The following is a 12,927-nucleotide window of genomic DNA, read 5'->3' as shown; positions in this document are numbered from 1 at the left end:
GCAGTCGACTGCCAAACGTTAAAACATTGAAAGGGAAAATACACCCACGCGTAGAATTTACATTGTTCTGTTCCAATTACTTTGGATGGTGAGGTTACCGTCTACAGCGCAATGCCAGCCGCTGATGTTATCCAGGGTGAACTCTCTGCAGCCGGTCGCCTGACACTGAATTTGACATCGACTCTGTGAGCTTTAAAAGTAATGTTTAAGTTTCAGGCGTTGCTCCAGTGACTGCTGTCGATGTCACAATGTCCTGTCAGATGTTTCTAAAGACTTAATCCCTACGTGACAAAACACGTTAAAAGTTAACATGCTCTGTTTTGTCATATAGGAATAAGAGGATCTGATATGTTGAGCCAATCTACCGTGCTACTACCTTGGATACAACTGTGACGTGTAATGTTTATTACAGAATAACCAAACTTTTGCAGGCTTCTCTGTCAAAAATGAACCTTAAGCTGGTTCTGAATTCAATTTATGCTCAAATATAAAGATGGAGGTAGAAAAAAATTATTCTGCAAGAGGAAAAATTATGCAAAATATTTGGGAAATAGAAGTAAACCTTTAGGTCTAATTGTTAAAATGTGATATTTGACATAGATAGCCGCTGTCACTGAATGGTTCATCATTGCAAAAACATTTTGTTATATAAGCAGATATCGATATCGGAATTTCTTACAGCCTTACTGCATCAGTTTTGGCTCCAAATATCAGTGGGTGACTTGAGGGCTGCTGGTACAATCCCGAACTGTCACAGAAAGTGAAAGGCAGTGCTTGCTCCACCCTCATTGCCACGACTGAGGAACCCCTTGAGCAAGGCCTTTAACGCTGACTGCTATAAGTGGAGCTGCTTGGTGACCAACAGATGGGACTGTGGTTACACTGGGTGCAAAAAACAAAAGATACTGCTGCTGCTAGCGACATTAGCATTGTAGCGTTGTGTACTGGTCCGACTGATGCTCGATGTTATATATAGTTTCATTATAGTTTTATCCCTCACACGTCTGTATGTGTCAGGTGAAGAACCACAGGAGACACTATTGGACATATTCTGAAAGAGAAGATCTTGAAAAATGCTTCGGCGTGAGAAGATATCCGTCTTTGAGCTGCCGCCGATGGACCGAGACAAACGAGCCGCGGCTGAGCGGCTGGACGACGTGCAGATCAGTTTCCAGGAGTAATACATTCAGACGGGGCTCGTTCTCAGTGACGACCGACATGTTGATGTGTTGAGTAGGAATGACGCCTTCCGGACGAGAGACTGAGTAATTGTCTTAAAAGTCTGTCTCTCTGCATAAACTTCCTCTTTAACAAGTCATTATGGTTCATATTCTTCAAGATTTTCCCGCATTCATCGCTGCTGGGAGGCGTTTCCCATCTTAACTCTCTGATTTAAGAAACAAGTTCGGGGTGTTTTTGTCATTGTATTTACCAAGGAACATTTTTTTCAAGATTAAATGACGATTAATGAACAATCATTTTTGCCGTGCCGATCGACTTACATGTTAGGTTTGTTCGTTTGTTCTGAGTCTGTATGTGCTGCTCTTAGAGAGGAGGGCTCCTTCCACATCTCATTTTTCCACATTTCCTAAAACGATGCTGTTGAAAAATGCCTGCGTCGTGGAGAACACCAGCAGAACAACCCATGAAGAGGTCGAGCTATTTGTGTACATCTCTCCGGATGTCTGACCAAGGCCGTTCAGCACGTAAGTCTGCCCTGAGCGCTCCTGCGTGGGCAGAGGATAGATAAGGATAAACAGTGCGACTTAAGAAGCAGAAAATTGCCTTTTTTCATCTGTTTCCTAGCAGAAGAGCACGTATAGTACGTTACAACCGCAGGATCAACACAAGGAAACTTTGTTTTCATATTCTCTTTCATGTGGAAGTTAAAGGAATAGCGGACAGAATCAAATTACGGTTTATTGAGAGTATCTGAGGTCGTGCTGTCTCACACGGCGAGGTGTAAAGTCCCTCTGCGCCTCTCGTCGGGAGTAAAATTATGCTCGAGTGTCACCGTCTGAAGCAAACCGCATTAGAAACGGCTGTAATCATGTTTCGCAGCCGCCGTCCACGCAGTCGTCCCTGAAAAACATTAAAAATGCTCCACAGCCCTAAAACTAAACTCTTCATTATGCAAACCACTTCATTTCAGTCTCGCCATTAAGAAGCCGTTCATTTAATGGTTTCGCCATTTTCGGATGCCTCATTATGCAGCGACTCACTTTGCTGAGTGAGACTTGAGGCTCTCGCGCTGAAGATCATGAACTCTTTTCATCCAGCAGAGGGCAAACTTAAACCCTGACCCGCAGCGCCTCGGCTCTCACATGCAAGATCCCACTCAAACTCCTCTTTTTAAACCTGGAACATCCTGGAAATGTATGCAAAATCATCCCTATCCCTGTCCTGAGTCGATTCAAAGCTGACCATTTGGATTTCAGGCATGGTCCGGGGCTCTTTCGAAAAGGTTAGAAGCTGTATTGTTTTTGTTTATTTTATCTACCAGGCTGTCAGAAGCTCTGCAAGCGCTTCTGGCATTAATCTATAAGTTGAAACACACTGAATTATTAATTTATTTTTTTCCTCGGCTGAATCTTTTTAATGCAAAAATAACCCTGCAGTTGATCCGTGTCTGGAAATCACAATAGGTCCACATCATACAGTCTTACATGGTCCAAGTTCATCTTTAGACAACACCGTCACTGAAAATGAACACTTAACGCTTGATTTGGTTAGGAAAGAGGCCATTTTGTACTGTCTAAATACCCCCGCTTGACAGTAAAAGGGTGATAGTTCCTCATTTCCTTATTAACTTGAACTTAATGCATATAAAACTAGGTAATAAACAAGTGCTAAAGTGGAAAAACAGCCATTTTGAGAGCAAAACAGGCAATTTTAGGGCTTTATAAATGGATGTGAACTACATATTACCGGATTTTAACTCTCATTGGCTAAATGATGCATCAATCATTTGGAGGCCGATGAAAAAGGAGCTGAGGAGAGAGGAGAAAGAAGTGGTTCACTTGTCTATGCGATGACACTTTGGCTGTTCTGGCTGTAAGGCGGGCATATACGCTCCAATCTGCTGGTATGAGCCGTCAATGAAACGGCTGCTATCTCAGGATCTCCGGTGTAGACGGATATTGAGTCTGATGTGAAATGAAAGTTGTTTTTTTTTTTTTACAGATTAAAGCATGAAAAGTATCTTGTCACCGTCAACTCATAGAATACTGTGCTTTGGACTAAATGAGTTGGAAAAAGTGGACTTCTGGTGAAACAGTTTTTGTTGGAGTTTGATGCACCACTGAAACCACCAGACACTTCAATGGTGAGGTTTGCATGAACACAACCACAAGAATCTAACCCTTCCAACGATGTTTGGCGTGACTATACACTTAAATTAAGCCCATTCGCTCAACTGTCTTTGTTTTGGTTGGCGCTTTGTTTGACCAACACAAAGACTCATTTACATCATACGTCCATATGGTACAAGAAGTAGTAAAATCAGCTGTGACAGGCTCTGACAGCATCCGATAGCCGGGCTACAGCGCGCTCGGTCTAGTTTGATGGCTACCGAGGCCTCTGGGGGCACACAGTGGATATGCTTGTGATTTCAGATACGGCCCGAGTGTCTATCTCGCAACCAGCGGCGGTTGTTTACCGTTGAGGCGCCATTTGTCTCGCAGGGCATTGTTGACTGCTCGTGATACGCCACCAGATGGGCTGTCATGACCCAAGCATTTTGCAGAGCCAACCGCTCACTCAAAGGGCGAGGGAGGTCTCGGTGACTCATGCAATTACGCTCCCCGCGGTGTCAATCATGCCGGGGGAAAAACACAGAGCCTGGGCCGAGCAGTCGCAGCCGCGCGACACCTACACAGCGCTCTGTGTGCACATGCAGGTAACAGCGACGTGTTTGCATGCGTCTCCGAGGCTAACACACTGTAACGAAGCTCCTGTTTCCTCAAGGATTTCCTCCCAGCCCAGGCAGGAGGAGGAGGGGGGGAGAGCACGGCTGCAGCACCTAATGATTCAGCGCACACACAAAGAGAAAATGCCACCGCAGCAGAATTAGCAATCTGCAACACATTTAAGAAAAACCACTTCACCGACTCGTGTTACAAGTGAGAGAAATCTACTCCGTGTGTGTGTGTGTGTTGCATTATTCATTTCACAAGGGTGGAGCGCTCAGAAGCAGCTCCAAAATGTAATTTCATTGTGTACACTCTAAACAAGTTCCCATACAAATACAGAGAAAAAGAGAAGCACAAGGTGTTTTTTTGTTGTTCCCAGACACGGAGTCAGAACAGCCCCGATCACGTCGCCCGGCAGACAGCAGCGGCTTTTATGTGTTCCGAGAACAACATGAAAGAGCGGCTTCAAAAGCAAAGACGCAGCACTACAAAGACGACTGCTGCAGAGCAGGAATGGGGTCAGTTTGACCGATGTCAGGGCCCCGCGCCTAAAGAAGCGCTTCATCGGTGGAAAGATGCCCGTTTAATAAAAACTGGGCTGTCTATGCAGCAGAAAGGCGGAAAAAAATGGAACTGATGCTACACGACGAGAGAAAACAGAGAAAAAGGGGTCAAAAATATCATATGAAGCTGAATCTCATTGGCTACACGTTGCAAAAATCATCCAGAGGCTGGAGTGTAAATGGTCACTGGTCTGCATGAGCACACATTGGCTGTTGTGGGCTGTAGGACGGGCGCGGATGCTCGTATGAGCTGCCAAAACAGAGAAAAAGGGCTCAAAAGAGAGAAAACCTACAACAAGCTCTCAACAGCTGTTCTCTTTGTGTCCCTGGCTGCATGCGTACAAAATGTGGAAAACAAGTCTGTAGTAGATGCAGGTGCAACAGCTGTAAATCCACCAGATGGAAATTTTGGGCTCAGGCAAAATGAAGTGAAAGTTGACCATCATTCATTTGTTTATACCACCCAAAATGTAGTGTTGCTGTCAAAACAGGAAGAGAAGAAACAATGCTCAGCTTCTCTCCATTCTCCTGAAGTCTTTCACCGGCAAAAATCCCCCAAATGACCCTGAACACATCATGTGTGCCCCCAATATCAGAAATCAGTAATGAAAATGAGATTAAGCCAATTTAGATCCCCGCTCTCGCATTTTGCTGGCCAACGCAACATTTTCCGTGCCCCTTCTGGCCCCCTACAACACATTTCTGGGGGCGGCCCTGTTTGTATCCACAACAAAGTGTTTTCCTGCAGTCGATCTGGTTGATTTTCTATCTTTTGAAGAAGAGTGAATACAACAGCTCTGTTCTCTTCAGTCATTTTATCTACCCATCTACTAAATTAACAGCCCGGTCTAATGCGTCGGCCATCTTTTGCTGCTGTAACATACTTCTTTAGGAGTCTTAAGGAGGAGAAGAGGATTACTGGTGCTAATGAGCGGCACAGTACAGAAATCTAAAGTGCAAAGATGATTGAGATAGACGTCCTGCTGCCATTTTACCAAGGGTGCAAAGAAAAAAAAAAAAATCAATGATCATTTCCATAGACTCCAGTGAGGGAGTCGGAGTGATAACCGTGCATTACAATGGGCCTGCAGTGTAATGAGAGCAGGGATCAATAGCTGGCACATTCGTGCTGGTGTTTGCCCCGCTGTTGGCCAACAAAGCCGCGGTAATTAAGAAGTCGGCTCAATCCAAACACCTTTCAGCTCGCGGCTCCCGCGCTGTTCGGAATATCCGTTTAGCACCGGTGCACTCCGGAATAACCGCGCGCCATGCTTATTTGGATTCTGATGTAGGCTCGATAGCTGCAGACACAAATGAGTTTTAGTTTAAGACACACACACACACACACACACTCGCACAACAACAAATCCATGCAGTAATAAGATGGACAAATAAGCTTCAGAGAAAGTCCAATTATATGACACGACAAAAGTCCAATACTTCCAACCGACAGATTTAGCAGAGCGATCAATTTATATATTTGTGCAGCAGCAGTTAATACATATTCATTGCATGCGGTCATCAATCTTCTTGTGTTGTGGGTTTTTTTTTTGTTTTTCCTCCTGCGTCTCAGCCGAGTCACACAAATTAAACTTTCATATTCTCATTATGAAAAACCCTAATCAGAAGAACTGGGAGGATTTTCTGGGCTTTTTTTTTTTTTTTTTTTTTTTGCAGATGCAGAGATTAGCAAAAGTTGCAAATGGTGTTGGAAAAACTGGAGGGAAGCTAATTGGGATTTAGTGCGCGCACGCAGGGCCGCGGGGCCGGCGAGGGCCGCGATAATCAAACTTAGCCTGCTGCGATGGAGACAAAAAGAAAGAAAAAAAAAAAGGAGCAGCGGGGGCGATAAAGTCAGAAGTAAGTTCGGCAGAGAATTGATCTCACGAGCTGCGAGAGATTCATGAAACAATACATCCGAACATGTGGTGACTGTGATGAAGTCAGTGTTTCAAAGTAATACACTTTATTTTTTACTTAAATCTCAAATTTGTTTTATTTTCATACACTAAAAAACTATAAAAGGTGGAGAACAAAGACATTAAAATGGTAGAAATTAATATAACACGGTAGATAAAAGGGATTATGTGCAGTTTAGTGAGTCTACAGAGTCCATGTTGGATGGATGTCTTGACCCGCACTTGATTTTATCCCAGTAACACAGAGCAGGACTCCCTCAGAGGTGCATGTACTGCAGTACCACACTGCCCTCTGGTGGTCGTTTCGGGTCCAGACACTGTTTTTTGCATCACAACAAATCTGCAGCACATTTTCTCCTCCTCAATCAGATCTTCTCGAGCCATCAGCGGACTGTGACGTGCTTGTTTTAAGCTTTTAAACCGAGGTGTTGCGTTCATGCCGCTGCTGCGGGCTTCCTTAAATACTTGAAGGAGAAAGAAGTGCATCCAAAAAAATATCTCTACTCAGTCTCATCGAGAGGCAGGTGACGTTTCGGAGTCCACAAAACATTTCTGGAGCTTCACAGCAGAACAGAGGAGCAGCATTCTGCTAAACAACTGAAGCAGATGGGAACTTAACATAAACTGATTTGAAATAACTTTATTTACACACTTGGTCAAGCGCACCACTTCAGACGGGGGTGTATGCTAACGCTTTTAGCTCGGCCGCTAGGGAGAAGATTTCAGCTTAGAAAGGGGCGTAAATAACATCTGGTCAAACCAGTTTTGGGTCTCTGGGATTCTGCAGACGTAGACGACACCAGACCAGCTGCACAGAGACATTTTAATTTTTTGTTTCAGTTGTTTAGGAGAACGCCGCTGCACCGTGGTTTGGCTTCGAAAGCCCCAGAGGTGATTTGTGGACTACAAAACTTCACCTGACTTTCCATCAACACAGGACTGACTAGATGATTTCTCCTTTTTGTCTGAATTTAACCTTTAACATGAGTTTTTAAGCGGTACAACTCGACGGATTGAAAGAGTGCATTCTGATTGCACACAGATCTGTCTGCCCTCATAGTCTAAGATCACAAGATGATGTTTTTACGGACCTTTACAAGTACATGGTAGAAAGCTTTTAAGTGCCCCGCTGCCCTCACTGCGAATAGACTTCAAAAAGAAGTGAAACTGAGGGAGTCGGTCTGTACGTGTCCACGTCTGCAGCTATTTGTGAGCAATTCAAGGCCCGAATCCTCTAGTATATCTTCTATTTTCTGTTTCCTTGTTGTTTACTGTCGTGTATCTGCTGTAAAAAAGAGATCACCAATCACCAAGAAAGCCAAATCAACCACTGGATGAATCTCAGACACTCTATATACACTGTATACATTCTTACACAGTCAATTAATCGGCCGTTCATGTCTGTAAAATGCCAGAAAACAGTGAAAAACAATCCAAGGAGACGTCATAAAATGTCTAAATGTCCAAAATGTAAAGACGTTCACTCTACAATTAGATAAATCGAGAAAATAAATCACATATGAGAAGCTAGAGACGGGGATGTTTGGTGTTTTCACATGAAAAATGACTGATTATCACAATAATTGACCCGTTTGTGTCAATCAGCTAATCGATTAATCAACCTATCATCTCAGCTCTCCTAGATATCAACAATTTGGTAAGTTATTCTTCTTAGTTTCGTTTTTTTTGTGGATCTCTATTTCGAATGACTTCCTACATTTCCCAGAAGGCCTTTGGACAACCCTGAGAAACAGGAGTCCCTCTCGGTGCTGTATTTGTATACGTAGATAAGAGTTATAATGTGAAAAGTGAGCAGAACAGTAACAAGTTGACGGTTAAAGCTACTACGAGGATCATGTCTCTAACATGTTGCCGCACTGCATGATGGTCTTTGGAGGCTGGAGGACAAACATATGTTGGCGCTGCAGATCACCAGAAAACATCAGGGACAAAAACACATCATGAAGCTACAACACTGGTGCAGGACTGCTGGATAAATGCCCAATAGCTTCTTTAGAGTCACATTTGAAATGTGCCAGGGTCAGCTGCATGTGGAGTTCTCAAGGACGCCAAAATATTCTCAAGACACAGAACACTCGCTCTCGTCTCATTTCAGGTGTTTATAAACCTGTCAAAGCTCGTCACGAGCTGATGACCATGACCACGTGAAGCTTATCCTGTTGGGAGGCCCCGCGGAACACATGCAGACCCAATCAGAGTGTCATTAATCCACGATGAAACGTCTCTGTGGCCAACTGTCAACACGGCTGGAAATAGAAAACTCCGCGGTGAGAGAGACGCACGACTCATCATCAGAGAGAGACTCTCAGCCCGCACCGAGGCTTTAAAACGGGCAGCAAAACAAAAAAAAACAGTTTGAAATTGCAGACAATCCCGCCGGCCGGGTGCTAAAAGTGTCCGCGGGACGGATAATGAAACGGACACTGCCGTCTGGAGACAAAAGTGTCTGTGGAGGTGTTTAGTCTGAATCTATTTTCTCCCTCAAAGTTGATGTAAGAGGAGATGAAACACGCCGAAATTAGAACAAGCAGTGAGTGAGGGCACTGGCAAAAACTACAGCGAGGACAACAATATTCCCCTGCTGAACGTTCCAGGCGCAGGGAGCACTGCTGCAGGTATGTAGCACAGGACGGTACGTAAGGACGCAACTGTGAATGTGAATGTGTGAACTGAGGCCTTTGCTGACAAACGTTTAGTCTCATGTACAGTCCTGTCAGATCATCAACACCAGCCACCGCCATCAATCTAAGTGGACCAGTTTTCAATTACTGACTTTTAGTGAACTAGTTCAACCACTTCTCCATTAGCCTAATCTGCGCTAACAACCTTTAGCCCTTATTGTGTTTATTCATCCATTGCTTTGAGATATCATCTACTTGCAAGTTATTTCGCCCATGTTTTACATTGACCAAACTGTTTGGAATGTTTACATTTAGCAAGGCCTATTAATTTAGCTAAAATCTGCTTTTTAGTTATTGATCAATTAGCCAACTTTTAGTTAACCTTATAGTGAAACCATTTTACCATTGAACAATGTATTCTTTAACTGTATCTAGGCCTTTTTTATCCATTCATCCATGCTTTTAGATATAATCAATGAAGTACTAGCTAGCAATTTCTTTCACTCGAGTTTTTATTTCATTTAGCAAGCTATTTGAACCAAAAGCGAGGCCCATTTATTCCAACCATTTATCCAATAAGCTATGTGTAGCTGACTTCTCTGCTCAATTGCCTTAGCTAACCATTTTAGCTATTGATCCATTAATTTTAGATAACTGTAGAACTTCTCTGCTCACTTACATCAGCTAACTGTTTTAGCTATTGATCAAACAGTTTTAGCTAACTGTAGCTAACTTCTCTGTTCACTTACATCAGCTAACTATTTTAGCTGTTGATCAAACAGATTTAGCTAACTGTAGCTAACTTCTCGGCTCACTTGGTTAAGCTAACTAGCCTATTTGTTCCCAGTTACTTTTACCAACCGTAACTTTTGTAACTGTTTGCTCATTGCTTTGAGCTACTTTTACCTCTCTAAAACTAACTTGCTAGGTAGTTTTTTATTGTAACATATGACAGGTGTTACAGCTGACTCAATATGTGGTATATTGTTTTAAATCCTCATTGAAATATAAGTTGAGCTACTACAGAAGTAGGTCCAAACAGTCTAAACAGTTTCAGTCTGTCTTTACTCGACAATACTTGCCATCTTTTGCCTTTTATGCTTCATTTTATGCATTTAAAAACTTGACTTGAAGCGTTAATAGACCCCATGTGAGCACAACTGTGTTGTTTCTGTTTAATCATTCATTCAATTAGTCTATAATGGAGCCTTGAAATCAGATAAATGTTGCCGGAGAAAAATGGCAAAACTGAGAGCGAGATTTACAGGGAACCAATCGAAGACGCTGATGTTGTCATTACTCATCAGCCATTACGCTGTGCAGTCAATATTGATCATCAATCATCATAATGATTGGTTGTGTTAAAGCAAAAGCTTGTCTTCTGTTGACAGTTTAATAAGAACTCGAACATAAAACAACGTGCTTTTGATTCATGACCACAAGAGTTCACTGTCAGTTAAACTGAGAGTGTTAACCAACACAAAGCAACAGTGTGTGTGTGTGTGTGTGTGTGTGTGTGTGTGTTACCATCCCACCTATCAGGATCATTTACCGGCTCACTCTGAACACCTCTGTGAGCGAACAGGCTCCCTTCTGCGATCAATTCACCTCAACTCCAAATATTTGCAGCTGGAAGATCAACATTTGTAAACTCTGCGGGTGTTCCATGTGTCAGAGATAACTAAGCATTCATAGTTCGTTTCCAGCTGATGGTGCAACGCCGACGGAGCCAGATGTGTTGGGAATGAGAGCAGCCCCCACGCACACACACACACACACACAAACACACACACACACACACACACACACCAGAGCTCTCTTCTAATGGTTTCACTGGAAAGACTCTACCATGCAGTCTCCTCCCTCCATCCTTCCTTTCCATCCCACTTCCACTCTCCCCCTCTCTTCCTTGTTGACCAAACATCCACACAGCAGCACCAGCAGAACCTAATGTGGGTCACAGGTTTGGTAAAACAGCACCAGTACCCTACAGTGTCATCATGTTGGACCCTGAGCGGATGACTGGTGAGTCACTGATGAAGAGGTCTGAGCAGGAAGTGACATACAAGTGAGAATCCACCTGTTTTGTGCCTAAAAACTTGCATAAATCAGCTTGTAATTACCAAAATAAAAGCCTTCTCTTGCCTGTAAACTGACCACTTCCATCTTCCACTTTAATTAAAGCTGATGAGAGCAGCCGGCACTTAGTACATCCGGGACAGGATTTACAACATCTCCAAAAGCGCACAGACGCGCAATAACCCAACAATCTGGAAACAGCAAACAAAGCTGCCTCCACACTGAGCCGCACCGCGCCTGTGCGCACCGAACCAGTGTGTTTAAACCAAAATCTCCTCTGAACTTCTCTCAGTCCTTACCTTTCCCCCCTTGGAGCATCTGCGATACGCGTTCCCGGCTCCTGCCGTTTGGTTCATGGCGAAAACTTCTGCGTAAAAAGAAAAAAAAAAGCGAGAAAGTGATGCAGTTTTTCAAAGTTGGAGGCACGTTTAAATAAAACGAGGAGTGTTCGGTTCACGTACCTTGCTGGCGCTCTGGCTCGCTCCTCGTTATCGGCGTGCAACGAGCTCGTTTGGCATTTAAAAACCGTGTAACGTGTTCCCAGCTGTAGTCCAGAGGGATTGGACGGGATCTCCTGCGTGTTGTCACCAAGTAAAAAACGTAAATCCGATGAGAACTTTTTTTTTTCCGCCCACCAAATCACCAGACGCTCACTGACACGAATCCGCTGCATTCACACACACTTCCACGATGGTTTGAACACTAACCTGCTCACACTGATGGAGCTGTGTGTTTGTGTGTGTGTGTGTATGAGAGCGCAGCAATTGCGCAAGCGCATCCCATCTGACAGCTTGACTACACAGAGTTGAAGAAGGAGCCTGTCAACACCGCTCGCCCACTCCAGAGCAGAAAACAGCAGTAGGGACTGCAAGGTACACCAGGACCATGATGTATCATGAGGATGGATTTAATATTAGACTGCACAATTCAACACTGTGTGCTGAAGCTTCTCTCCTCTGTTTGTTTTGCTACTTTCTGATCAAATGAAAGCAGTTTTCAGGTTGATTAGTAGCCGGACTGACCTCCATCCAACTCTGATGAGATGACTGACACCAACAATTACAGGAGACAAATCATTTGTGACAATTACAATCATGATCTGAACACCAGGAAGTGAAGTTGTTTAGTTTCAATTATGGCATGATAAATTAATGTTACAAGGGCGAGCATCCACTCAAGTGTGACAATTATGTGGACAGGGCGAGGCTGAGCCGTGACAGAGCTGCTGCCTCACTTTCAGAGAGGTTTGTGGTCAGCAGTTAGAGATGATGCATTTAGTGTGTAACAGAAAGCTTGACTGCTCCATATCCATAGCACTGATTCTACAACTCTTTGTAAATGTACTGGAGGGATGAACACCATGTTCGTGAAGAGATTTCTTCATTTGGTGTTTTGATGGTGGTGATGGAAATCTTTGGTGGCACTGAGGGTCAATGTTGTTTTTTGTGAAATGTTGTGTTTTATGAAATGTTGTGTTTGTGAAATGTTAAGTTTTTGTGAGATGTTGTGTTTTTTGTGAAATTTTGTTTTTTTGAGAAATTATGTTTTTTGTGAAATGTTTTTTGTGAATTGTTATGTTTTTGGTAAATGTTGTGTTTTGTACAATGTTACGTTTTTGTGCAATGTTGTGTTTTGAGAAATGGTATGTTTTATGAAATGATGTTTTTTTGTGAAAGGTTATGTTTTTTGTGAAATGTTGTTTTTTGAGAAATTGTGTTTTTTTGTGAAATGTTTTTTTGTGAATTGTTATGTTTTTGGTAAATGTTGTGTTTTGTACAATGTTATGTTTTTGTGCAATGTTGTATTTTGAGAA

General features: G+C 43.1%; 1 protein-coding gene across 2 annotated transcripts in view; it reads right to left on the bottom strand.

The window, feature by feature from the left end:
• LOC115570266 (dipeptidyl aminopeptidase-like protein 6) overlaps nucleotides 1-11,862 on the bottom strand; it is a 242,231-nt gene extending 230,369 nt beyond the window's left edge. The window contains exons 1-2 of one of the 2 annotated variants that reach the window (XM_030398729.1): nucleotides 11,576-11,862; nucleotides 11,414-11,481 (exon numbers count right to left, since the gene is read on the bottom strand). In XM_030398729.1, the coding sequence (XP_030254589.1) occupies nucleotides 11,414-11,470 (57 nt within the window). In that variant the 5' untranslated portion in view covers nucleotides 11,471-11,481; nucleotides 11,576-11,862. The remainder of the gene's footprint in view (nucleotides 1-11,413; nucleotides 11,482-11,575) is intronic. The other variant, XM_030398732.1, reaches the window with a different exon arrangement.
• Nucleotides 11,863-12,927: the final 1,065 nt, after the last annotated feature.

The sequence above is a fragment of the Sparus aurata genome, chromosome 19, assembly GCF_900880675.1.
Source record: "Sparus aurata chromosome 19, fSpaAur1.1, whole genome shotgun sequence".
NCBI lineage: Eukaryota > Metazoa > Chordata > Actinopteri > Spariformes > Sparidae > Sparus > Sparus aurata.
Note: the sequence above shows the minus strand (reverse complement) of the source record. Positions and strands in the feature narration are given on the sequence as shown.